The following is a 27,790-nucleotide window of genomic DNA, read 5'->3' as shown; positions in this document are numbered from 1 at the left end:
CTTTCTCTCTTTATGTTTTACGGCTGCCACAGTTGACTTGGTTTCGGCGTGCGACATGGTAGCCAGTTGTCAGTGCTGACTGCTCATTCGTTCCTTCTGTTCGTCGTCTGTCGACACAATCCAACGGAGCAGCAGCCCCTCGTCGACCAGTCCGTCCCATTCAACTTTGTCGCCAATCTCTTGCTCATCTCACACAGCAGACTTGTGTGCCACGGTGGTGCGTTTCAACTACAACATCTCTCCCTCCCTTCCATTTTTGGAAATCCGCTCGTCTAGAGCGGAAGCTGGATGGATTTGCCGATCCAACACTACAAGGAGAACGGGGCCGAGGAGCAGCTACAGCAGTCGTTAGCCATGCGGACCGAGTGGGAACCTTGTCTGGCGCATCATCCGCCGCTCCAGAGCTTCGGCTGTGACGCCGAGTTGGCCGAGCGAGGAGGAGGACCGCCCCCTCCGCCGCCACCTTCCAAGCGCCGTTTTCGCAGCCCCACTTCGCGCAATAAACCTAACGACAGTGCGATGTGCGCCACCATGGACGACCGGCACGGAAAGATGCGGGAAACGCTCATGGAACGTCAGGTGACTATATAGCTAGAGTACAATACAGTACCCATTTTTCTTTTCTTTTGGTTGGTTGGGGCTTTGTTTTGCTTGGTTTTTCTTTTTTCTGGGGCCCTTTCTTGTGTACGTGTGTCAGTCGTTGGCTGTTTTTCACCCCCCGTTTTACGAACGAAATAACCGAACGACGTAACGACTAAATGACGGACGGGTTGTTGGCCATACTCAGAGTCCGGGCTCCACCACCGAGTCATCTATTATAAGCTTTTATAGGTTACCCTTAATTCCAAGTTGGCAAGTTGTAACGTAACGTGAGCGAGTGTGCGTGTGACCGGGTGTCCAGAGGGGGGTCGTGCTGTGTGTGTGTGGCTGCGCGCGTGGGTTTGTGTGAGCGTTATTCAACAGCAGTTCCGCGGGCGCGCGCGGATGTTGTTGGATCCATCAATAATGTAACACAAGCGCGCCGGCCCTCCCACCTATTAAGAACGTGATCCCCATGCCTAGGACGTTGGACCCCCTCCCCACCCTCGCCCGACCCCTGTTCTGATATATACCGCGTCTTCCAAGTAAATTACGGGCGTTTAATCCTCGTTCCCGCGTGTCGGGAGCTGTCGGCCCGGCCAGGTCAGAATGTATAAAAAGGGACCAAAGTCCCAACTATAGCCCTGACATGTACTCTATTGACTCCCGAACCAGTATATATCTGCCACCCAACCCGGCACAGATCACTCTCTACTGTATACGTGTATATATACTAGTACTGCTGCTGTACATGTATAGACGGGGAGGGGGTGGGTACTGTGTGTACACACATATCGATTGACAAGCCCCCAAAAAAACCGTGGTCCATTCTTTTTTTCTTCTTCCCGTATTTTTCTAGTTCCGTTTTCATCGTATTCTTATTATTCCTTATCTTATCTTTCTTTTGTTCTTTGACTCTTCTCTCTCTCTCTCTCTTTTTCTCTCTTCAACTGTGTGTTGTGTGTGTTGCCGCCTGACCGCAAGAAAAAGCCGAGTCTTTGCTGGTTGGCTGAAAAGCTCGTTTCCGTCATTCGCAATTAGCCTCCGGTCCAGTTATTTGTCACTCCAGTGCGATCGACGACTCCCTTTCTTCTGTCTTCTGCTGTCTTGTCTTTTTCCCAGTCTCTTTTTTCCCTTCTTCTTTTCCCAGTTTTTTTTTCCCTTCTTCTCTTCTCTCTATAAATAAAACAGAGAGTCTGTGAGGGGATGCGAGTCAGAGGCCGAAGGAGAGTAGCAAAGATCGCTCATCTCTTGTTAATGAAGCAATCCTTACAGCCAAAGATCTTCTCGCTCTCCGTAACATCTAATCGATAACGTGATGCCTCTGCTTTTCTTATATAAGGACTTCCTCGACTTCTTTTTCTTTCTCTCTCCTTTTCTTTCTAGACGTACTGTATATATTTATATCGGAGAAATTTCTTTTTCTCTTTCTATATTTCCCCTTTTTTGTGTGTGTCTTCTCACGATGAACGAAAGGAATGACTACTAGGGGGGAACAAGAGGGTTGGTGTGGGTGAGAGCTTGTTTCTTATATATACTTGGACAGATCCTTAAAAATGTTGTTCCTAGAGATCCTTCTCTCTCTCTCTTCTTCTTCTTCCATTGATCTCTATATTATTTCGTTTTCTGTCGAAATCGGTTGGCTGATTTTTTCCCCTCTCTCTCATTTCTATTGTGATGGATAGGTTCAAAAGGCCGGAGGTCTCTTAGGCGTGACTTCACGCGGACTCTTGATTCTGGGCCTTCTGTTGGTGTTCATCCTGATCCTGCTCGTCATTATCGTCGTTCTAGCTGCCTTGTGGCCCAGAACCAAGGCCCAGGAGGCGCCCAAAGTCTGCGACACGCCGGCCTGCCTCCGAGCGGCAGCCCAGGTAAATTCTTTTATTTTCTCTTCTTCTTTTTATTTTGATGATTTTCCGGGGCCTCCTTATTTTTTTTTTCCCTCCCACTTTTGCTCGTCAATCCGAGCGTGAAGTTCCCGTCCGTTTCTATTTGATTCCTTTTCCCTCTCACTTTGTTAGCGCCGTAACGATCGCCTTATCGATAGACGATCGTCATGGCCCACCACGAGAAAAGCGGAACTTATCCGATTCCCCCCATTTAGTCTCTACACACATCGATAGACTAGCGCACTCCCATATACATAGCGCACACTATAGCTTTTACATTTTTGTTTATTATTTTGTGTTTGTGTGTGTGCGCGCTTTGTTTTTATTCAGGGAGAAAGGGGCGGGTTTTTTAGATACTACTACCCGTGCTGGTCTTTTCTCCTTTGGCCTTTCTGTGTGTGTTTTGGTCTCGGTTGTTTTTCGAAGCCGGGGTCGTTGTTGTTGTTGTTATTGCTGTTGTCCATTAATCAGGTTCTGCGAAGCCGAAGACTGTATATCTACTAGGTTATCATTCAAGGGCTAGTTGCCTCCGATAGGTATTTTTTTGTTTCCTCCCTCCGTCTGAATATGTGGCCGGAATCAAGCGATGCGAGAGATGCGAGAGAGACACAGAGAAAGAGAAAAGATAGCGAGCGCACAAGAGAGAGACTGAAAGTATTGCCGGGGCTATGTGTATGCCACCGAATACATGCAGCGCATACAACAACAACAACAAGAAAGAGGAAAAGGAAGAAAAAAAAAGGGGGGACGAAGATCCATCGAGAGCCAAAGTGGTGCGGAAGAGAGTCCAGCAAAGTCGCTCTCTCTCTCTCTCTCTCCTTGGCAGTGGTCTGCCAAAGAAAACATCCCGGGGAATGAAGCCAAAAAAACACACACACTGGTGTGTGTGTGTGCAGGGCTCTGCCGCTCAATGGCGATGCAGTATCTATAATGACGAGTATATAGCGCAGAGAGAGAGAGACGAGCGTGTGTGAAAACGAATCCGTCAACTCCGGCTGACTTTTATGGACGTGCGAGATGGAATCCCAAAATCATCCCCAAACCTAATAGAAAAAAGTAGGGAAAAAAATTATTCCGTCTCTGTATGTACACGGAATAGTCTGGACGGAGAAGGGGGGAAAAAATGCGGGGTGAAGCTAGGACCTTTTATCAGCTTCGACATCATAACATCTAGACTATATTAGCTATGACCGTTTTGTTATTTTCTTTTTTTCTTTTTTTCTTGTCCGTGCCTAGTCATTATTGATCCATCGAGAGAAACCAGATGAGTGGGGGATTGGTAATGCGGAAGAGGCTTTGCGTATAGCCTAGATCTCTTCTCACGCAATTCGTGGTTTACGCGCTGGGTACCACTGTCGGCGCCGCCCGTAATTGTATATTTGGCTCGAATATCCGAATTTTAAATTTCCCGCTATATCCAATTGGATTAGAGTCTCGTCTTCGGGAGCGACAACCTCTTGATATGAATCAAACTGTAAAGTGCGGGTTTTATACCTACTGTATTCTTTCTGTGGTAACTGCACATTGCGGAGGGGGGGGGGAAACAAAAGTGAAGTATTTATTTTTAAACTTGAAATGGATTGCCGACTTTCTTTTTCGGGTGGCGGGAGGATTTGTGAATTTGAGACGACGAAATATAAGAGAAACGACACCGCGCGCAACACTTTGGCGACAAACAATAGGATCTCTCAAACAGCTGTTTTGTCGTCTCCGCAAATATTGTGTGCGTGAGAATGGGCCGCAAACGGAACCGTGAAGGGAAAACGGCATTGAATTGCTTGTTTAGATCACATCTAAAGCCCCCCTCGTTCTTTCCTTTTTCACGCCTAGGATTCGAATGCAAAGCGGATGGTTGACAACGATGTAGGGTCGAGAGATGGATTTCGGGTCTATCCATTGAACGAAACAACCAAAAAGAATAAGAAAGGGGCCACAAAAGAAAACGAAACGGTGTGGTGTCGTCCTTTAGTCGCCTAGGAGGCCAAAGAAATCCTTCTGGCCGCTTTGCTTAGAACTGGCATCGCATGGCGCATCGCCCCCCTCTCTGAGACGGATCAGATGGATGGCCGCTCTTTCGTTTCTCTCGACACAACTCTTCTTCTTCTTCTTCCACGTGGGGATGATACCTTCTTCCTTCCTTGTCCTTGCGAACATCACGGGTCGTTGAGAAGTGCCGCAGTCCGCGGGGAGGCGCCTGCCCAGTGTACAATTTCGATATGGCAAAGGCCCGGCACCGTGACGTCTCCCGCCCGGCTATAGACGACGACGACTGCATAAACAGCGCGTCATTGAGAGACATTGAAGACGCACGGGCGAGAGAGCGTATCGCCATCAGAGATTCCCCAGTTGGATCTGAATCGGTGCGGAGCCAAGCAAACTCGACCGAGACTTAAGACAATGGCCCCCCCCCCCATATTGGATAGCATTTCGACTTGTTCTCCATAGCACAAACGAAGAAAAGAAAAAGACATAACCAAAAAGGGGTTTTGTCTCTCTCCTCTTTGAGTGTTCCACCGTCTATACTTGCACACACACTCGACGAATGGGAGAGAGAGATGGCTGAAAGAAGGCTAGCGCTCCTGCGCTCGGTTGCCGGTGTCAAGTTTCCCCGTGTGTCCTCATTGTTCTCGGACAAACTCGGCCTGTGCTGCTCTGCTCCTCCCAGCACAGACCGCGTCTTTTTCTTATTTTTATATTCACCCACTCACGGTTTGGAGCACGTTTCACCGTCAGGTTATTCGAGCCACACACACACACACACAAGAAGAACAAGGTCTCTTTTGTGTTCCAAAAAGAAGAAAAAGTTGTTTGCTCTCTCCGTTTTCCCTTTATCCTCTTTAGCCGATTCCTTCTCTTAGACGCGTACACTCTGTCTACACATACACACACACATATGTGTGTGTGTTGAAGAGAGAGAGAAAAGAAAAAGACTATCCACACACGACTTGTCTACCGTAGCGTGTGCCATCTCGATAACACAGCACACCGGGGTTGGATATCGGAGATTCGGGAGCGTGAACGTGCCTGCACTTCGATGACACACCACCTTTTCTTTTTTTGTTTTTTTTTTTTTTCGTTATACCCCCCTTGGTTGGGTGGGTGGGTGGCTGCTTTCAAGTGGTCAGTTTTTTTGTTTCTTCTTCTTTTTGCGCTGTGTACATGTTTTCGACGGGATGGAATTTTTCAACTCGACTTTGGATGAAGCATGCTAACTCGCAGTAACCCGCTAGTCAGCTGATTGCCGTCATTCTCATATATGTATTGCATCCGGGAGGATTTTTCTCTTTCTTTTTTTTTTTTGCGGCTTTATCTTGGCGTTTCTGATGGTTGGGTGTGTGTGTATATGTAACCACACACACATCTCGTATGCTGGTGTACTTAGTAGCAGTTGCTATCTAATCCGGGTAACGTGTCACACAAGGCCAGAGAGAGCTATACACCACGCCCCTTTTATTCCTCTCTCTATCTCTTTGTATTTGCTTATGTCGGCATATTAGTAGAAGAAGAGGATTTCGCCTCTCTCACTCTGTGTGTGTGTGTGTATATTAGGAGCGAAGAAGAAGTGGGACCGATTCGTCATCCGACTCCCGTTCTCTCCGCTTTGCCCAGCTGCGGTCGGCCAGATCCCAGCCAGCAGAGGAAGGATGGGGGGCGCAAAAGGGGCGAATGAAGATGACGAAGAAAAGGGGTGGAGCTTTTTTTTCTGGGGGGAGAGGTCGGTCTTAGTTGCGGCTTGATCAATATTCAAATTGTATCCATCATTCCGTCAGCGCACTGCTTCTTTCTGGGTGACTGAAATATAGAACGGGAAAGGGGGAGAAAAAAGGCCCATCACGTGTGTGTGTGTGTTCATGTCTTGTATGAATCACCAAAGAGACAGATTACGGGAGCAAATGCTGCTGCTCATCTTGTCGTTGCTTTTCTTAGTCAACTACATCATCAAAGATCCTATCATATATAGTCTTGCCATCGTCTTCCATTCTGCCGCGGATTACTTTATATCGCTTTATATATGTATATAAAGAAAAGAGAGCCGGCCTGGCCAGTTCTGTTTTTCTTTCCCTTTTTTTCTCTATTAGCGCCGACTTATATAATAGGCGACGAGTATATATAAGGAGCGCGGACGTGTTTTCATTCTCCGCTGGCCACGCCAAGTTGTGACTGGGGCCGGCCGGGGATCACTAGGATGCGGCGCTGGAAAACTACAATTAGCCATTGTATTTGCCCGGCTCCAACTCCAACCCAGTCTGAGAATTAAAAGAGAGAAAAAATAAAATCAAATAAAATAAAGGATAGAGAAAGAAAAGCTAGAAACTTTGAAGATGTATTTTCCCCCGCGTTTGTTTTCGGCTCCATTCTTGACTGCGTTTTGTTGGCATTTCAATTGCGGTGGTGATGCCACAACGGGAATTTCGCTTTCAATTGAAAACCACGTACTACACACTGTGCACAGTGCAACAATAGCTTCAAAGTAAACGTGAAGAGCTTCGGGGAAAAATAAAAAGAAAGATGATGGGCTCATATCTATCACCCAATCCATTAGTTATTTCTAACTCGGAAATGGCGTGCTCTCTGCGCCGGAGAATTGAGTCCGGAAGGGTAAAACACATCCTCCCCTCTCCCCCAGAAACTCTCTGCCTGTTTTAGGGGGGGGGGGCGTATAATCGACCCGAGTTTATAACTATTATTGCGTACACGGCAAATAGGTTCCCCCCACCCCATCATAATGTAGGAGTTCAACATGAGAAAAGTTGGTTGGGGGTAGCATGAGAGAGACGACCCCCGCGCTCCCGATCGGTCAGCCACAAGTCACTAGATCCCGTTGTTGTTTTATTGTTGGGAAAGGAATTTGCCAGTTGCTCGATGGCGATGTTGCTTGTGTATCTATCTATTTGGCCACAATCACTCTTGTTCTCACCGCACTCTTGTTTCCGGGCTTTGCGGGCGCGCGCCCGTTTTGAGTCTTAATCAACGCCATGTCATTTTCAATTCCCGAGTCTTCAAGACAAGTCGACGATGGTATTCTACATGGGCTCTATAACCGCTGGTACTACCTATCCCCATTCCAAATGTTCTATCCTTTCCCCGCGCCCCACAATAGTCGACCCCATCCGTCTCTGACAGCGGAAGCCCAACACATTGAATCAACCCTTCCAAACGACCCCGCGTGCTCCGCCGCCGCCCGGTTCGCTCACGTGTAAGCAACTGGAGTTGAAAACAACAGAGCAGGCCAGCAACAACAACAACATAAAAACAGCAACCGACAACAATAGTTTAAAAAAAAGCGGAACTCGATCGCCCGTGATTTCAGATTAGCTTGACTAAAGGCAAAAACAAAAAGACTGATTACGAGGGTCCGGCATTTGTTTGATAATATAAACGAAGCTTTCGACTAGAAACACACAGAGAGAGAGAGACTGTGTTGATGTTGACGAACGGCCGGAAACTGTTTCAGCCTCTCTCTCTCGGACGGTAAAGGGGTTGCGAAGTGAACGGAAGGAACGAATCATTCGAAGCCTTTCATCTAGAATAGACTTGTACACGGTGAAGGAGAGAGAGAGTTGCATCTTTGATATGAGGTAGAAAAAAGAAGAAGAAGAAATCGATAGAGTACGGAAACGAGGCAGTCAACCTCCGGCGGGTTATTGCGTTCTGTGGGGCATAATATGCGGCGGTAGTAATGCCACACGCTTCACTGACTGATCGAGATAGATGTGACTCTGTCACTGTGTGTTTGTCCTGTGTCTCGGATGTAGTGGGCGCACCAGTCTAAAGCGCAGCGCGTCGCTTTCAATCCCCGTTTTCTTTGACTTTTGCCGTCTTTAATGGACCCTGCCAGCCGGCCGCCCGCCAGCCCGTCGACGTTGTGAGCGCTCTCACAACCTCCCTGGGTGGATTGCAGCCGCCCTCCTCCGTGCGACTTTGCATCTCGCCATTAACCTGTCGCTCTTTGTACAGAGTCAAACAGAACCAAATTCACTCGACTCATGAAACAAAATCTCAAAAAAAGAGGAGAAAGAAAAAGTTGAAATCTACAGGAGAAGGAGAAATCAATAAAATAAATCAAAGCGCCCAGCAAAGCAGATGAAAGTAGATTCACAAGATTTCTTTTGCCCCATACAGTATAGAGTAGTAGGTAGTGCATGTTTGGCGCACAAGCACCTACACAGTTACACCAGGACGCCCCCATTTTTATTTTATTTTCCTCGAAATTTTCACAAGCTAGAGTCTAGAGAGAGAGAGACGCGGACAGAAGAAGTAAATATCTAACTCGGTCTAAGCGAATTCCTGGAGATCCAGGCTGGTCTACACATCGGTCGTTAGATGCTATACAGAGAGAGCTGGCTCTGGCCTTGCCTAGCGCCTATTTCTCGACCGGGTCTGCCATTGGGCATTGCATTGGCCCCGGCCTTTGATGTTGTGACTCCCATCAGCATCTTGAATATTCTCTTTTTCTTCGACTTTCTGTTCCAGTAGCATCAAAAAGAAAGAAAATAAGGATCGAACTCGTTCGACGACGCATGCATCATCTCGTTTTCATTCGTTTCCCCCGCCAGTTTCGACAGCGTCGAAAATCCACAGGAGAGAGAGAGAACAACCCCCCTCCCGCTCACGGCGCCTTCCAATCATTAGCAAGAATGGCGCTCGCGTGCGGATATCGGCGGTGTGAGTGGGTCGTCCTATAGACCGGGCGCGCGGACGCCAAATAGTTATATCTCATCTCTACACAGTCAGCCGAGTTTTTGATTTTTCTTCTTCTTCTTCTTCGCTTATGACTTGAAAACGTATCGTTTTCTGGCTGAGTAACTTGTCGAAAAGGAATGATTCAAGTGTTGGTCGTTAGCAGATCGATCGTTTTCCTTTTCACTCTTCTCTACATGACGTGATAGTTCTCAAGTTTGGGTGAACTCTCTCGATTCTTCGAATCGTTGCCATTAAGTTTGTTTTTCCTGTCGAAAAAAGTTGAGCTTTTCCCGAGTGAAAAAAGATAGAAAACAAAAAATGAATAGCTGCAAACTAGATGGTCGATGAGTTCAAAAATGGCGTGGCCTTTTCTCAGGGCTTTGGCGTTTGTTTTCAGTTGGGATGCTGTCTTATATAGCACGTCAGTCGGTCAAGAGGCATTTAAATGTCTCGTCTGCTGATGGGGCGCGTCTCTGACAATTGACACTGCTGCCCTTCATCTCTTGTCTTTTCTTCCTCTTGACGAAGAAAGAATGGCGGAAATACAATGAATCTTTCTCGCCCATCCAGCACCCAACGCGTTTTTCCCCATTATCGGCGCGGGAGGGGGGTGGTAAAACGCCAGTAACAAATCAGCGAACAAATGACGAAAAATCTGAAGGACTTTGTTCCTTCTCTCTTTCTCCCGTTGGCTGTCTTTATGTATTTCATCGTGCAAAGCGCCATTCTAGCAAGCAAAGCTAAAGACTCTGGCTCGAAGATGCGCTGACAGTAGTAGAAAACGACGCGAGCGGGGGGCGTCGGGGCGACCTCGGAAACAAATGCCAGAGGGAGCCGGAGAATATCGTGCGCGCATTTCTTCGTCCTTATAAGTGCTTAGAAATCATTTCTCTCTTGCTGCTTTGGCCGCTGCCCTCGTCTTCTTTCTTTTCTTGTGTCTGAGCTTCTTTTTTTTTCTTTTTTCCTTATTTTTCTCTTTTCCCCCCAAAGTCTTTTCTTCTCATATACTCCGCCTCCCCCGCGCTTCGGCGACTCTTGTTTCATCGAGCAAATGGATTAGGAACAATCAAGTTTTTTGGCTCCGGTCCCGCTGCAGTGGCTCCGATGTTGTTCGGGACACACCGACCGACGCCCTAGCCTCCGTGCTCCTTCGGTGCGTGTTTAGGTGGTGCACCAATATGCCGAGTGTATAAGTCGGCAACATTTTGCCTGGTTTCATTTTCCGATGACATCTATATATGTGGACCTCCGGTTCTTTGCGCCCCATTCTTCTTTTTTCTTTTTCTTGAACTTTTTCATGTTCTTATCCGTCGTTTCAGTCTGACCGTGGCCTTTTTTCTTTTCTCATCTTTTTGTTCCGTTTTCTCTTCTTTTCTATTTCCGCTTTTCATTCTATTTTCCTTTTTTATTTTATTTTTTCATTGGGCTCTCCCGCTGTCTCCTTATTTTCTCGGCCCGGCTCCTTGGGACCGTTCGGCCTGCGCCCTTTCGCACTAATCAGACGCGTTTTATGGTGACTGACAAAGGGGATAAAAAAAAACAGACAGGCAAACAAAACGATGGAATCGTACGGACTCTGAATCACAAATGATGGCCGTCAAAATCATCTCACAACGAGAGTTTGGCCGATGCCAGTTCGAACTGGCGTTGCAAATCTACTTTTGCCAATATCTAGTTTTATCGTCATCCGATTTTATTTAGTTTTATTTTATCTTATTTTCTTTAAATTTTCCTAAAGTAATTTTTATTGAATATTTATTTTGTTTTTCTTTTTGTTTTAAAAACAAATTCAATTAAAAAAAAACTTTTTAGTCAATTTGGCAAATGCAAACCGGATCACCCCCCGGCATCCCAGATTGCAGACTACAATTTAGCGAACGACACACGAGATGTCTTTTTTCATTTTTTAAAGTGCGAGAAAAAACTAGAAATCATAGATAAAAATTACAAAGAAATAGTATGTGCACTTCACAACAGACATTCTACTGTTTTGGCAGGTATGTTTGTCTTAACTTTGTCTACCTGAGTGTGAATCATTTTGTAGTGAACGAAGATGACAGAGGCAGACACAGACCTAGCTTTTTTTCTTGTCAGAGGCCAGGCTGAGGCCACGATGGCCGAATTAGAATAAAACTTGAAAGAAAGTGATGAAAGCATCATTCCAGGAAGAATCTTCAGGCTTAAAGTTTTCTTGTCCAACATCATCCATGTGAAGAAGTCACCTGGTGGTTACCGTTGGTGAAGAACTTCAGCACTCAGAACTCTGTACAGGTTTTTCCAATACTTTTAATGAAGACTAGGATTGTATTTATTGAGTTTGTTTTTTAAATTTAAACAAGATAAAACTGAAACTGAAAAAACTCAGATTTTCCTTTCGTGAAGAACCAAATGATTGAATTTAGTTTTATTTCTTTTCTTGTTTTTTTTTTAAACTAAAATTGCAACGCTAGTGCGAACTTTGTTTTCTCTCCGTCTCTCTCTCTCTCGGCAAACGACCCAATGATGAGCGACGCTCGACAACAAGGAGCCAAATAGGCGACTTGGATCAGAGAGAAGCTCACGTGCTCGACTTGATATCATTGTCTGGACCATCGAGTTCCTTCAAGCCCGAACATCGTTTATTCTAGACTCTCTCTCTCTTTTCAAAAGCGTCGAAAAACGCCACAGTAAATAAAAGACCCTTTTTTTTACTATTATTTTCACGAAGGGACGATGAACGATGTCTTTTCTTTATTCTACACGTCTGCACGGTAACTTTTAGACAGTTCCGTGTACATCATTAAACAACAACGGGAGGAGAAGAAAAAAAAAGAAAAACGAGGGTTAGAAGTGAAAGAAAAGGGAAACTGTGTACTACAACCTTACAGAGAGAGGGCGCCGCAAGTTGAAGCGTCAGCAACATCCGTATCTCTTGTCAAATGAAAGTGATGGTGCCGGGTTATATAGCAGTCTAGGCTTGCTTACACACCCACACACACATATATATATACTGTGCAAGTGATTCTGTCTGCGGGTCTTAGATATGAGCCATGCCACCAGAAGCTTACGTTATTCCGTGTGTCGTCCTGCCCCTCCCTACGTAGTATTATATACTGATGCAGTCTAATATACCGTCGGAAAGGTCGTCGGCAGCTTTGTTTGCTTGCCCTTTTGGTGATTATCAAGAGTGCAACTTCTCTTCTCTTGTTGTGCTGCATTGTCCCCCTAGTAGAATACATCGGCGCCAAAGTAACATGGGAAAAGCGGTTGGGAAAGCAACCGAGCGCGGCGGGTTGGGCCGCGTATGTCATTCGGCTGGTTTCTTCGTCTTTGCGAGTGAGACAGAAGAAAAAGAAAAAAGAGATGACGACAAGAGAGAGAGAGGATGTCTTGCGTATGTACTCAACAGCTGCGACCATTTGGGCAAGAAATTCGACAAGAGTCACGCGGCTTTTCCTCTTTGGATCCATCAAAGTCCTCTCTCTCTCTCCGCTAGCTGTATACTATACATATACTATATGGCCCTATTCAACAGAAATAGCATTCACGTTTGTCCCAAACTTCTTTTTGGCCTTCTTCTTCTTCTTGCGCATTGCTTCTTTTTCTCCTTTTTTTTCTTGGCTTCCTTCTTCTTTTTTTGTTGTTGTTGTTGTCGTTGTTGTTATTCGTGTCTTTGACGGCCTCGGCGCGTCTTCCTCCATAGTTGTCGTCTTCTTCTCCTTTAGAAACGTCAAATTATGACTCTACAAAATGGTAGCAATCGACTGACGACTGACCTATAACTTTGATGTCTCGTGTGTCTCGTAATGAAAACAGGTCATCGGCAGTATGGAGAATCACACGTCGCCGTGCACCAATTTCTGGAACTATGCCTGCCACAGCTGGTTGGTTTCCAATCCCCTGCCGCCGTGGGCCAGCAAGTGGAGCATCCGCGAGGAACTCGCCCACCGAGGTACGTACTACTACATCTCAGATAAAACTATTCCCAGGCTACGTACCGAAACGTACCGTACAGCTGTTTGCGCTGATGAATCAAACGTTTGCAATGAAACAGCAAACTCTGGCCCGCCGACCGCAGTTTCGTCTGGAGAGAGAGAGAGTTGTCTCCCGCTTTGAACCAGCAAGTTACGACGATGCGGTCCGCACGCTTCATCGACCGCAGACCGGGAACATCTAGAGTCGGATCGTGTCAATATAATAACAATGCCGCATCGCGTATATATACTATCCTTCAAACGGCTGTCGGAAACCTCTGCGTATAGACTATCACGATAGGAGGGGGGTGAGGGGCTTTGACAATCATATATTAGCCGTCACCGTTAAATATCAATATCTATGGCGTTTAATTAGTAAAGCTTCCGGGACTGCTACTGCAGGCGGCGCGAACGGATCCGTATGTCCGCGAGATGATGTCCGTGCGGGGCAGTCAACATCGCACATACACGATCACCCGAGGGACCGGACAGTGGGGTGCTGCTGCTGCCAAGTGCGGAAAAGACCCGGTGCATATGGGGGTTGGGTAGGAAGATCCAATATGGACATAATCAAGATGAGCTGCTTATTGCCAGCTAGTTGCTACTAAACGGAATATACGATCGTCAAGTCGGTCCGTCCGTCCGTCGTCGCCCCGTTCGCTATTCAAGTTTATGGGCATTGCAGTAGAGCAGCAGCAGTTCCTGTTTCTCATTTCGTTGTTCCTTGTTGTTTGTGTGCCCATGTCATTTCGAAAACTGTCAACATCTACATCTTTTTTTTTTCTTTCTTTTTATCCTTTTTCTTTTTCATCCGGATTTGCTGGAAGCTGGATACAATATCACAATCGTCCCCGTACTTTGTGTTGTTGTCAGCTAGCGGATATTCTTGTTATTGCTTCTTTTTCCTCTTGGATTCTTCTGTGTACATTCACTCAAAAAACTATCAGCAATCCGCAGGGAGAGGATTAATCCACCTATCAAAAGAGCACCGAATTGGGTCCATCTCCAAAAACTCTCATCAGAATCATCTGATTTCTTCTTTCCTTTCTCCCCGCGCTAACCTTTTTCCGTGCATCCCGGAATTCTTCCGACTACTTTTTTTGTGTATGTGGCCCGCGCATTTTCTTTTTCGTTCGTCGTTGACGTCGTTCGTCGTCGACCTCGTCTTGGCCTTCCGTTTTTCCTTATTTTTTTCTGCCAGTGTCATCTTTCAAAGTTGACAGAAAGACTTCCCTTCTTAGCCCGTCCATCTTCTAGTAGGTCTTGTCGTGCGTATACAACATCGCAATGCTGCAACTGAATGGCCGGACAATCCAGCGCGCGCGCATCCCTTCCCCTCCAATAGGCTCTTTTGCCTTAACAACAACAACAAAAAGGGGAATGAGAAAAAATATGAAGCCAGGGGTACAACACCCCACCCCCCACAAAAAAAACCCTAAGGAATTCAGGAAAAAAAAAAGGATCGAACGCTGGCGGAAGCGTTTCACCGCAAGGGAAATGCATTGAAATACGGCCGTCTTCTTCTCTTATAATCTGAATCGATTCGGAGAAAAATATATATCGATTGGCCCGTCTTTATCAGTTTACTTGGGGTCTTACGTTCGTACTCTCTCTCTCTCTATCGACATAGTCCCTGGTGCCCATTTCTGGAAAGCCTTTGGCCGCCAACCACAAGGTTTGGAGTTCCCATTTTTATCCCCCCCCCTCCTTTTCTTTACTTGTCAATTTGGAATTCAAAGCGAGTTATTTCGTCCACGTAGTCTAACTGCAATAAAAAAAAAAGGTTTTCAAAGCGAAAAGAAAAGATTAAAAGGATTAGTTTCAATTCAACTCTATTGCGCTTCTTTTTTTTTTAATTCATTTTTTCCCCCTCGGTCCCCCTCGGCCGTCCGGAATTAACAACGCACAAAAATAGTACGTTGGATCGAAATTCTCAAGCCGGACTGAGCTCATCAGGATCGTCACCCTCATGGGTTGTGGGTTCACGGAAAAAAAAAACTGCCGTGCGTGATATACACGTATATACTACAAAGTCAGTCGACGCGTGTTACACATAATCAAAACGACCGACTGGAAGAAGGAAGAAAAAAAAAGAGAGTGGGTGGAGGGGATACGAATGGACGCTCGGCGACGCTCGGCGGGCGCGACGAGACACTTGGACTATAGACACACAACGTCCTGTTTTGAGTGTTATTTTAACCCTTCTTTTTTTTTCTTCTTCTTCTCTTGTATTTCTCTTTGTAGCGCACGAAGAGATGAGGAAGCTGATCGAGACGATGCCGCATCCAACGCGAGTCGACTCGTTATCTTGGAAGCTCAAGTACTTTTACGAATCCTGCACCGCTCTCGAGCACATCGTCGTTCCCGAGCAGAAACTCATCCGCGTCATCGATCAAATGGGTATGGAGATGCACACTCTATCTTTGTTCTGTTTCATTACTATTCGATATCTTTCATTCCCCCCCGTCTCCACTCGAGTTGATCGCCATTTCTTGATATATTGAAATGGAACAAGAAATACTCTCCAAAATAAGTTTCAATCAAATCTATATACATTATATAATGTGTGTGTTGGTCGTTTTTCTGTGATGATGGAATCAAAAATATGTTTTTCTCCTTTTTTCAATGGACTGGAATAATGCAGGTGGCTGGGGAGTTCTGCGGAGTTTTTCCGTCTATTCGTGGAACTTCCGCATGGTCCTGCGACGGCTGCATGCCGAGTACGGCGTCAACGCTTTCTTCCGCGTTGACGTTGTCGCTCATCCCAACTTTCCCGACAAGAGCATCGTCAGAGTGAGTTTCTCTTTTTTTCTTTTATTTCCTCCTCCTTTCTAGATATTTTCGCCAACTCTGTTGAATGTGTGTTTGGTCTAGTCCCCCTTTGCCTGGCGGTTTGGGCGGGCGGGCTGGCGCAAAGTTAAAAGGGAGAAGAAAAGCGGGCAAGTGACAGCAGTGACAGCAACAAAATAGCATCAAACGTTGGGTTTCCTAGTTTCTTTATTTGCGCCCTCCCATTTTTCTTTCTTTTTTTTTTACAGAGATAGGTTATTTTCTATCTCTCTCTCAAGCATTTTTATGAAGTTGTATACCTATTTGGATTTTCACATCATCGAAATCGGATGAAAAGAGGCTCAGGGGAGGAGGGCAAAAAAACGTCAGGGCGAAAAAATAAGAAAGAAAGAAAAAAAAGTAAGCTTCGGAATGAAGTATCGATCTGGTGTGTACACTGTACACAGTTCTCTCTTCCTTATCTCTCTTTCTTGCCCGACTACAATCCCACCAGTTTCTATACTCTCGGCTAACCTCTTCTCCCCCATCCCAAACTGGCTGCCGCCGCCGCCGCTGTGCACCACACCAACTACCACCACCATCTGGCTGGCAGAGTAATGCAAATCGAAATTTCCATGTCAACTTTGGGGCCGAAAGAGAAACAACACAAAGCCCTCATCTTTTTTAAAGGTTGGAGTGCCCGTCATCTCTCCCTCTCTCTCTGAGAGAGATAGGTCTGTTATATAGCAACCCCGGCGCTCAAATAAAATCTCAAAAAAAAGCTAGAGAAATAGTCGTCGACGTCGTATCTGTATCTTGGCCGTATTCTTCCTAGTTTGAGATGCTTCAGACGTCCCCCCAGTTTTCTTGGCTCGTATATAGGCGAGAGAAGCTTAACAAGGACGGCCGCCGCTTTTCGTATAGAGTAATGCGCGGACAGTGTTGTCGGCTGGCTGCTGCTGCTGCTGAAGACGATGGGAACTTGGGATAAAGTATATTCAGCGTGAACGAACCGGAGAGGGTGGATGGAAGGGGGGGGGGAGAGGCCAAACAGATGAATTGCTTGTCACGTCGCATACCCTGTCACGTTATCAGAAGAAGAAGAAAATGGAAGATTTGTCGCCTGCCCTCGTATATACATATCCCACCTCCCACTCTTTAGCGTAATCCGAGGCCGCAGAAAATCAGTGGCAACGCTTGGAAATCGGCTGCCATGGCGAGGGATAAAAGAGTTGGAGCTGATGTGATGATATATATATATATCAAAGGAGATCGATACTTGATGCCAAAGGCTATAGGAGTAGGAGGAGGAGAGAGAGAGAGGGTTGGCCGGCGGGAGCGCGCGGGATTGAGGCTGGGAGGGAGAATGGGACGGTCCGAACGTCATGCATGAATGTATGACTGACGATGGAAAAAGACGGAATGGACAGTTCTTTTAATTGATGTCTTCGCCCTTTTTCTTTCTTTCTTGGCTTTCATCACCAGCGGGTAAAAAATAAAAATAAAAATAAAAAAACACATGCGGAAATGGAAAGACGAAAAACGGAAACCCCCACCCCGAAGAAAAAGGGAGTGTGTGTGCTGGGGGGGTCTGTGTGTTGCGTGATTGTGTTATTCCGTACACATACTTTGTACACGTCCGATGTCTGATCTTCTCCTCTCGTTCAATGTCTTACAGATATCGCCTGATGGACTGGGACTTCCCGACCGGAACTATTACTATCGTGAACCTGACCATGCGGTAATTATCTCTTTTGACTTTGAGCAGTCGTGTACACGCATTCGGTTTTTGTGTGGAGGGGGGAGAGCAAAGGCAAAAGGGGGGCGATTCTTCTTCTTTTTATGTGTGTGGGGGATGTATAGTTCCCCCCACCCTCAAACTGCTCTCCTGCTCTAATCACACCCTAATTATACATATTACTGTTATTCAATTTCTATGTGTGACTCGTGCGTGATCCTGCACAGTTGCACTTCACTTCTGTCTCACTCAACTATATCTCTCCCGATTCTCATCGTCTTTTATTTTTAATTTTCCCCTCATTCGTTTTGGTTTCAACTTTGGTCGACATTTAATGACGTCGCACACAATGCCAGGGAGTCGACTTAAGTGGCGTTCACGCGAATTGCCTAACAAATTGCCCTTGGGGAATTGCCGATTTTATTTTTTTTTTGGCCAAAAGGGTCCGACTTTGAACGTTTGTAGACGCCAGACCGAGTCGCAGACGTCAGTAGTATCCTGCAACGTCAATATTCGATCAACTTATCAAGTTGTCGTTACACTTAATATATATATATAGAGAGAGAGAAAGTCGTCGCGCTGGCAGTTTTGTTAAATCAACAATCAACAAATTGAAGCTTTATTGACGTGGACTGAATTGTAAATTCGGTGCGCTGCAGTATACGTTTGTCGTCGTCGTCGTCGTCGTTGGCTTTAATCGTAAATGAATTCGACAGTTGGAGTGGGACCTTAGGGAGCCCGCCGAGTTGGATTGGATTGGATTGCAGGATATACTAGCGTTCACGACCGATCCCCACATGACAAATGTTTTCTTGTGCCTTTCCCAATTCAGTACGACTATATACTACCACTACTACTACTACTAACCACTACTACTACTACTACCTCTACAACGGTTTTGTTCAGTTGCCGCCGACTTAGATATTCCAACATTCTTGATTCTCCTCTTGGTTTCCTTCCTCCTCGATGGCAGACTCACTTTGTGCGCAACGAAAACAAACGCATTGACTTTTGTTTTTTAACCCGGCCATTTGTAAGCGCCGAGTTTGTCTATGTTTGTTTCTAAGTTGCTCCACTCTGTTCCGAGCGCGTCCCTCCGCTTTGTCCGCATATAAAAAAAGCCCCGAAACGAGGCAGCTTTTCTGTTTCTTTTCTCTTTCCTGCATATACTCATCTACATGTGCATATAGAGGGCTCAAAGGAAAAAGAAAAAAAAAAAAGACAAAAATTGAAAAAGGGTGAACTGAAAAGAACCACAAGGATAAACAAATGTCCGCCCCCCCCCTCCTCTTTCAGAACAAAACAAAACAAAATTATGTTATATAGAGCTCAGCGCATCGTAGTGTCAGTAGCAGTAGCAACAAACAGAAAACGATGAAACAAGAAACAAAATAAAATTACAACAAAAACAAACTACTATACAACATTGAAAAAAACAAAAAAACAAAAAAGACGAATATATTTATTTTGTTGCTCAGCCAGATGTACCAAGGAGGCGGCTGTCGCAGCCCGGGGTTGGTATTTTCTTGTGTTTGGCCTGCCTTTTATTTTCTCTTCTTTAAAACATACTCGAGTATATTCTCTTTCTATCTATCCTCCTCTCATTCTCTTTTGGCTAGCTGGCTTCCAACATCTTTATTTTTCTTTTCTTTTTATACAGTAGATACCCGTAGAACTAATATATAGTAAACCACTGCCTTTTTCCACCCTAATTGATGCTCACCCTTTTACCTCCATCCGAGTCGTTCGCCCGTCCGTCGGCCGCGTGACGGTGCAGCTCAGATTGATGAGCCCAGACGGAAATGCAAAACCCACTCTCATTCTCTCCCTCTCTCATTTCCTACTCGACACCATTAGCATGTTGTATATTCGATTGAGTCACGTGACCGCATCGATGTGTCAGCATAGTATTAGTTAAACGTAGTCGAACGTTAGATTTTTTTATTTTTGATCCCGGTAGTTTTGTTCGTGTCCACCAGTCTCGGTAGTATAATTTAATTTGGCGTTTTCAATACCTTACACTGCATTCTTTCGACCCATTTTTCTTTGCCTGGAACACAAACCACTCCCACCGCCCCACGACACACTCCCCACCACCCGTATACAACTTAACAAACACGCACTTGTTTGTTTGGACCTCTTGTTTGATTCAACTGTGGCTTGGCACGAAATAAGCATACGTATATATCTGTCTGTGTGTATGTGTGTTCATGTCGTCTCTCAGCTTGCATCGGTTACCACATCGACTCCAACCGAAGGCCTATATATACACACCCTCTGAAAGCGCCAATCTTAAATTAGTTTAAGGGACGAAACGTTCGCACACAAACGACAGACGGACGCGCGTTGGTTCATAACATACATACTTGTATACGCCAATATCTTGTCAAATTTATATTATTCATCTACATACTGTACTGTACATCTGGTGTGGTCCAGCTATCGCTTATTTTTTTAGTTTTGTATATTTCTCAGTCCCAAAAAGACTCGGAAGAGGCTTCCGAGTGACTTTATCCTCTACCGTATTATCTGATTGTATTATCTTATCCTTGTTGTTTTGTTGCGGGGAGAATGGGGGAAAAAAAGAGAAAAGAAAATCGGAAACTGGGCTCATGAACTGAATGTTTTTATACTTTGATTCTCTCTCGGATTTCTCGACTCCCGTCATCTCCCGATCACGCAGACGATCAACACCTACAAGGTGTTTTTGAAAGACGCCGTTCAGCTGTTGGGCGCAACCAGTCTGGAAGCGACTAAATTCGCCGAGGAGGTGTTCCACTTCGAAAAGCGCATTGCCGAGCTGACGCCCAACACTGAGGACATTATTAATCCTGTCAAGAGCATACAGATCCTCAACGTCGCCGATCTGCAGCGCCAATCATTCTCCGTATGTCGAGCGTGATTCCTCAATTTCCCCGCCCGAAAAAGAAATTGGGAACGGGTTGTGGCGTCATTGAATTGATCTTGTGATCCTCTGCATTTGATTCAATAGATTCCCTGGCTGGAAATACTGCGAGCGATATATCCGACGACGGTTTTCGATGACTCTACTGAATTATTGATTACTTCACCAGATTACCTGAAAGACATTTCCTCCGTCGTCTCCTCTTCCGACCGAAGGTATACCTTTCACGATATTTTTAATTGGATCTTAATTCGTTTCCACTTTTCTCTTAACTATTTTTTGCTGTGTGTGTGAATAATTTAAACATTTTTCCCCCTTTCGTTCCGTATATGAAATAAAAGCACTCTCAACAACTATCTGATGTGGAGGCTGGCGCACAATTATCTGCCGTACTTATCACGCGAGTTCTGGGAAGTTCTGGATATCCATAAACGAGATACTCTGGGTATGCCTACTTTCCACTTTAAAAGCGTCGTTGATCGAACTCACAAATAGACATAAAATATCTCTCCTGCCTCCCATTAAAATTGCATGGCTCCTTTGATTCTGTATGCTAGGATGAAGTATTGAACACCCTTTTATTCGTTTGTCTGTTGGTTATCTTTTCTTATTTCTTTTTTTATTTTTTGTGGAACGATTTGCGCAGGTGCCAAGGAATCGGTGGACCGGTGGGAAATGTGCATCGTGACGACGCAGAAATACTTCCGCTTAGCGATGGGCTCTATCTACTCAAAGAACAACGTGGCCCTCAAGGACAGCCGCAACGGAGTCAGTATTCTCTTCGTCTCTTTCTGTCATTGCCTTAATTGCCATCGGTTGTCTCCTGTCAACGAGGCAGACACAACAATGCGGCCCATCAGCACTAATGAGTTGTTTGTATTCTACTTTTCTTTTTTTTCCCATTTTCCCAACGAAAACCCTCTTTTCGACGCCAACCCCCTACACTCGACGACGACGACGTTATCCGTGTGGGGGATATGTAGGTGGCGATCATCTACGAATCGTTGAAGAACGGCTTGGCTAGCAGCTTGTCTGGTAGCTCACTGTACAGTCCCAGTCTGAGGTCGAGAGCTCTTGAAAAGGTAATCAGCTCAGTCATCTATCAATGCTATTGTTAAAGCCACAATAGTCGAACAAGCCAAGTAGAGGCAAAAGCCGAGCAAAAGCCATCGGTTGTCGCTACTGTTAGCTTATACACTCTTTTCCAGCTACTGTGTGTACACATCTATCTCGTCTTATACTCCCAACGGAGAGAGAGTCTAGAAACGCATCTAATCGAGCGGATGATGTCTGACTTGTTCCTTTCTCTCCTTTCTATTTTCGTTTCTCATTTTTCTTCTTCTTCTCTCTCTCTCTCTTTTTTTGTGTTGATCCATTCCATTTATGTTGCGATGGCTTTATTCGTCTCTTTTCTTTTTCTCTCGCCCTGTTCCGGCTTGTCTTCTTTCGTTCATCTCACCTCTTTTTCTATTTTCTATTCCATATCGTCGCGGCCGCTCTCCGGGTTTTTCTTATTATCATTTTCTCATCATTATTCTGGCGCTCCCCGACATCTGCCGGCCATTTCACGGACCAACAGTTGGCGACGTTGAGCGTTCAAGTCGGATATCCGGAGCAGGTGTTGGCTTCGTCCTACTTGGACGATTTCTACACGGCCATGAGCGTTCAAGTCAACGATTTCCTGGGCAACATCCTTTACGGCGTCCACTTTTTGCGCAAAGTCGAGGAACGCATCTTGCTCAATCCACTGCCCGAGCACAAATGGCTCGCTTACCTCTCCAAAGACACCATCACGTACATCCCCGAATCCAACCGAATCATCATACCCGAGCATCTTCTCCTTCCGCCGTTCTACAGCGTCAATTTTCCACAGTACGTGCCTTGATTTTTTGGGTTTTTTATAACTTTTTGTTTGGCAAATAGATTTGCTGTTATTTTGTTTTTCCCACTTTTGATCTAATAATAATTGATTTGCTCGTCTCCCCGTTTGTAGGCCGATCCTGCTCGGATCACTTGGCGTGCAGCTGGCTGTAGCCATGGTGGCATCCGTCAGTCAGCACGGTGTTCTTTACGACGGCCAAGGAGTCCTGATCGATCGCGAATCCACCATCGGTAACGATTCGCTGTCATTGACTGCCAACCAGCGCAAATGCCTAGTGGACGCCCTACACCAGAAGAAGATCGACGACGAAGACTTTCTCAAGCGCACCGTTTTCGAAACATTGGTTCAACTTGCTGGAGTTCGACAAGCACTAAAGGTCTGACCTTCACATGTTACGTACTTTTTCGCCAGCTTTTTTTTTCACGTGCTTTTAAGCTGGAGAATATATTATTTTTAGCCTTTAATCTGATTTGTGGTGGTTGTAATTTTTGGTTTTGTATGCTAAACAGGTTGTAACCAATCCCAGCATGGAGCAGCGGCGGACAGAGTACAAAGCGCTCGAATTCCTTACTCATCCGCAGTTATTCTTCGTCGCCTACGCTCAGGTTGGCAGTCAAAAAGTTTTGTGCTAGAACAAACAAAAAAAAATGAATTAACATCCCATCCTTTTTGATTACTCAGTCTATGTGCTCGCACACAACGGCGAAACACAGAGACATGGAAAGATCGACCACATTCCGCCTTGGCGACGAAGAGATGTCAGTGAACATGATTTAAAATTATTGGCACAAGTTGCAAGTTATTCATTTCAATCTTCATTCGCATCCTTTCTTTTTGACAGGTTACGAGCGACTATGCTGCAAATGCCTGAGTTCACGGAGGCGTTCATGTGTAATTCCTCGTCACTATTGCACCACGGAAAAGTGTGCGGGCGAATCATATAAGAGCGCCGCCAAACGCATAAATGGGAACCCATCGATCTATAAAATCCATAAAAAAAAAACTCCAAACGAATCAATTTTAGATAGAGAAAATGAACACACGAGAGAGTACATAAAAAAAAAAGAAAAAGGAATGGCTGATGCGAGCGTTTGTGTTGCAATACGGATGACGTGGGTCTGTACTTTAAACTGATTTGATGACATTTTTTATATTTTGTTGAAAGAAAAAAAAACGGGAAAAAAAATTCAAACAAACATTTAAACAATTGTTACCAAGATGAGTTGCGCCTAAACGTACGGGGTGAACCGTCCGACGTCCTCTTCCTCATCATAATTTGTAACGATTATAGTTATCATTGCTCTAACGATTTAAGGAACACGAAATCAATCGAGGAGAGGACGATGAAGTAAAAAAAAACGCGCCAATTTTTGAATTCCAACTTATTGATTTTTATGATTATAGAGAGTAAAAAAATTGTTGAGTGTGCGGGTTGTTTGTTTCGCGACACCAAAAAATCAATTTCAAAAAATTAACAAAAAAATAATAATGGATAAAAATGAATAAATATAGTTATGGTGATAAGTGAGAGTGAAAACGTGGAAAATTTTATTATTATGTACGAGCTCACTGTCGCCCAATTCGCGACTGATGAAACTCTCTTTGGATCCGGATGACCCCGTGTTGTTGTATTGTGTAGATCAATAACGAATGCGTGATGGTGAATGCATATAGATTGTTTGTTTTTGTTTGTTTTTTCATCATAATAATAATATCGATGCCGTGACAAAACCGTGAATGCCGAAAAGAGAACAATTCCGTTATGTCTCCCACTTTATCCTATCCTTGTGGATCTTTAAACATGGCTCCAAAATCATTCAATCTATGAACTGTTTTATTTTTTTTTTTGTTTTTTTTTTTATTTTTCAAAGCCATATATTTCAATTTTCTGTTTCTTGTTTATTCCTTTGTTTCGAACTTTATTCTTCTTCTGTTTCGTGTTGTTTTTTGGGACACGCAAAAAGAGAGCTTTTTAGCGGAAAATAGAGAGAAGGTACCCGATAAAAAGGTGAAAGCGAAAACGGCCCTTTCATTTCTTATTCCATGCCACACGGAAATGTTTTTTTTTAAATCTGGAATGCTCTTATATTATATATATATATTGTTGCACTTATATAATTACTGCGGGCTTGCATGAATGTTGATATGCACCTGTCGACCAACTGACACATTGTTAGTTTGCTGCTCCCAGAGTCCTGAATCAATAATGAGTGAATAAGACGAGTGCTGGAACTTTACGCTTGATAACATCAAGTTCAATTGAAAATGGCTGGTGGAACCATTCAGACACTGTACATACACCGGGAAACCAATTATGGAGATGGGTGAAGGAGGAAGGGTAGTTGCCTCCAGGGAGGGAACTGATAGGGAAGATGCTGGACTGATGGGCGACCTTGGGGCCGGTGAGACGACATTAATCAAAAATTCCTCCACCCCGCCACCTTTTATCGCCACCAAGTCCCCATTGGCGGTGGGTTTCTAAAAAAAAATTATACCGGTGAGTTAATACAAAATCCTCGTCCACCTTTTCTAGTTCCATATGGTAATATCAAATTTTGGGAAAAACCATAAATTATATATTTCGGAATAAAATTAATAGTAGCAACAGTGCGGAATCTACAGGTCTTCAGGTATGTCTTGTTTCTAAGGGGAAATCGACTACGTATTATTACATCGTGCGGCTAGACTATAGTAGATATTGACGTTCAGCGCTCGTTTAATCTTTCGTTCAACCAATCTCTACATCACGTGCCGCCTTCAATGATGCCCAGCAGTTGATGGTGTCCGGTAGGGGTCGACGTTGAGTCAAAGACTGATGATGCCGACCTTGGACGGGAAGCTGCGTCTGCGGTCATCCAACCCGACGCCAAAATATCTCCCCCCGTGCTGTGGTAGTGCGGCCTTTGCCTCCGTGGCTATATGTAGAAAATGAACCCTGAAAAATACAAAAAAGAAATAAAATAATATTTTTAAAAAATAAAAAGAAAGAGGAGACGGATGAAAGGAGAGAATCGAAAGAGGAAAAAAAAAATGGAATAACTTACTAGCCGTTGGCATTCAATGCGCGTTTCTTGTTGGGGCCGTTCGACTATAGATCGTGTGCAAATCAAAATATCGTTACGGAGTGGTCGCGTAATAAAGTGCTGGGCAGGTCAATCCATAAAGCCTTTTCACGAACGAAAAGATAAACCGGTGGGATTATGTTTTATGCTCTACGGATAGAAAGAAGCGGGAGAACCCAAGGTTTTCCAGCTATAGCACTCGTCTCTTGCTGTACTATAGCCACCATACAAAAAGTCTCCTCTTCTTTTCGTTGGCCTTTGATAATTTTCAATAGGCACTTTCCCCTCGCCTCTCCGAACGTTTACCATAAAGCCATCGTCTCTCAGCCGTGTCTCAGCATTCAAAAAGTTCCAAAGAGCTGTAACATATAATGGGGTAGATATGAGAAGACATTTTTTCTTTTTATTTTTTTGAGGGATGCCATTAGTTGACTGTAGACGAAAGAGAGTAAAAGCCAAAAAATAAATACTGTACACGGGTAGTATAAATACACGACTCGACCTCTGTCTAGTTGACCGTGCAACGGGTTGCTGCTGCAAGGTCTCGTAATGGAGTGAGATGCGGTCGAGACTTTTTCTTTTTTTCGGTTCTCTTTCTTGTTCGAAAGTCATCACAGTTCTCCGAGATGTACACCATAAACTGTAAAAGAGGATCGTATGGACGAGCGGGTAAAGAAAAGAGCAGCAGCTAGAGTCCACCAGCATCTTTTTCTTCAAGGACTTTGGTTGGCAGTTGGATCTCGAAGGGCCATGTCGTTTATTTTATTCGCCTCCCGTTTGACGGTCGAAGCAGGGCTTCGAGTTGTCCATTGGCTCAATTCTACGGTGATGAAGGTCTCGATTTATGTTAATGATAAACTCACCGTGTACGCACGACGCATTACTTTACATCTCATAACTGTGATGGTGTCAAGGTTCAAGCAACTTCCATTGAAATTGACTTTCTATTAAAACACAATTCGGCGAAAACAAATCTATTGTGAATCGACGATTATGACGGATTACTATCATTACGTAAATTGACATGTAATTGAGTCGATTTGTTTCTATTTTGTTAAGGTATAATAAATAATGTGCGATGTTGGAATTAGTCGTTTTGGTCCAACTTGTTAGAGATTACCTTGTAAAAAGTCATGACAAAAATCACATGATACTCGTCCCTTTCAGCTATCAAAATAAAGCAAGGGCGTGATCAATAAATATTGATTATTTGTCTTCTTTTTAAAATACTGAGAATAACAGACCAAGAAATGAAAAAAATATACACATAGTACTGTTGCGATGAAACAATGGCCGTTAATTTCTGGAAATTGTAAATAATCCAGTGACGTTTACTGTGTTTTTTGGTCAAGGCTAGATGCTAGCAGCTAGCCCACCTGGGCAAGTTGGGAAAAACAATTCTTGGTCGTCTAGTCCTCGGCGTCTTTGGCGTAGAGCGCTCACACATAGTATTTCCCTGGTTCTAGACCTGTTGGAATCATAAAAGTGTATCTAGAAAATCCCTGGGAAGATATATTGAGTCAAGATTTTTTACCGTGTCCTAGGCACTGAGAAGGTCACTTGTATCCCTTGTTTTAAATTACCCTTCGGACGCATTCCATCGAATGGCTATAATAAGAAATAAAACATGGTCATGTTCATGGTGTATAGAAGGGAGTGAACCACTGGTTGATCACCTGAGAGTAAATAAGGTAACCAGCTCAGTATCTTCAAAAAACACGTTATTCAATTCCAAATTATGAAAGTCAAATTATAATTTTTTCTTTGGCTTTTCAACTAGGGTTGAAATTTGATAATTACATAAATCATCACGTTCAACAGTTTTCCATTTCGACTGTTGAAAATTGTATTTCGAAATACAGGTATTTTTTTTTGTCGAAGTATTTCTCTTCTTTGTGTTTTCGTTTTACACAGTTGACTGGTAGATTTGTAAAAGAGGCCTTGGGCACGACCGTGTATGGTATCACCCTCATCCTTCCTTCGTGCCCGTCCAAGTCGAAACCGAACTTGAATTTGAAAACAAGAAAAAACCGTCTGTACTTTTCTGCGAACACTTTCGATTGTTTAGAGAGAAAAAAGACAGAGAGAGAGAGAAAGAGACGAAGAAAAACAACAACCTTGTTTGATTGTCTTGTGTTATTTTTGAATTTCTTCATAGTGTGGGGTTGGTGGGCAAACGGGTGGATCTATGGGAATTCAACCACCCGCGTCTCCAACCTTTACACGACATGATAGAAATTCGTAGGTATATTCCAGCGGTCGCGAAGGAAAGAAAAAACCTTCACGACCCTGAGATCGTTCCCTCTGTCTCGCTTTTCTCGCTTTTTAA

The 27,790-nt window shown here is 44.4% G+C and overlaps 1 protein-coding gene across 7 annotated transcripts in view; it reads left to right on the top strand.

Annotated features, from left to right (window-relative positions):
* Positions 1-24,420, top strand: part of LOC124194510 (endothelin-converting enzyme 2-like) — a 30,188-nt gene extending 5,768 nt beyond the window's left edge. For 3 of the 7 annotated variants that reach the window (XM_046588732.1, XM_046588733.1, XM_046588731.1), the window contains exons 2-18: positions 33-579; positions 2,265-2,450; positions 12,948-13,083; positions 15,350-15,505; positions 15,750-15,898; positions 17,553-17,615; positions 19,091-19,126; positions 20,296-20,499; positions 20,605-20,732; positions 20,859-20,962; positions 21,164-21,285; positions 21,501-21,599; positions 22,097-22,389; positions 22,511-22,775; positions 22,909-23,004; positions 23,081-23,157; positions 23,241-24,420. In XM_046588732.1, the coding sequence (XP_046444688.1) occupies positions 289-579; positions 2,265-2,450; positions 12,948-13,083; positions 15,350-15,505; positions 15,750-15,898; positions 17,553-17,615; positions 19,091-19,126; positions 20,296-20,499; positions 20,605-20,732; positions 20,859-20,962; positions 21,164-21,285; positions 21,501-21,599; positions 22,097-22,389; positions 22,511-22,775; positions 22,909-23,004; positions 23,081-23,157; positions 23,241-23,343 (2,508 nt within the window). In that variant the 5' untranslated portion in view covers positions 33-288 and the 3' untranslated portion in view covers positions 23,344-24,420. Of the gene's footprint in view, positions 1-32; positions 580-2,264; positions 2,451-3,846; positions 11,150-12,947; positions 13,084-15,349; positions 15,506-15,749; positions 15,899-17,552; positions 17,616-19,090; positions 19,127-20,295; positions 20,500-20,604; positions 20,733-20,858; positions 20,963-21,163; positions 21,286-21,500; positions 21,600-22,096; positions 22,390-22,510; positions 22,776-22,908; positions 23,005-23,080; positions 23,158-23,240 lie in introns of those variants that run through there. The other 4 variants (XM_046588737.1, XM_046588734.1, XM_046588735.1 and 1 more) reach the window with 2 other exon arrangements.
* The last annotated feature ends 3,370 nt before the right edge of the window (positions 24,421-27,790 follow it).

This window comes from Daphnia pulex, chromosome 5 (genome assembly GCF_021134715.1).
Source record: "Daphnia pulex isolate KAP4 chromosome 5, ASM2113471v1".
Classification (NCBI taxonomy): domain Eukaryota; kingdom Metazoa; phylum Arthropoda; class Branchiopoda; order Diplostraca; family Daphniidae; genus Daphnia; species Daphnia pulex.
Note: the sequence above shows the minus strand (reverse complement) of the source record. Positions and strands in the feature narration are given on the sequence as shown.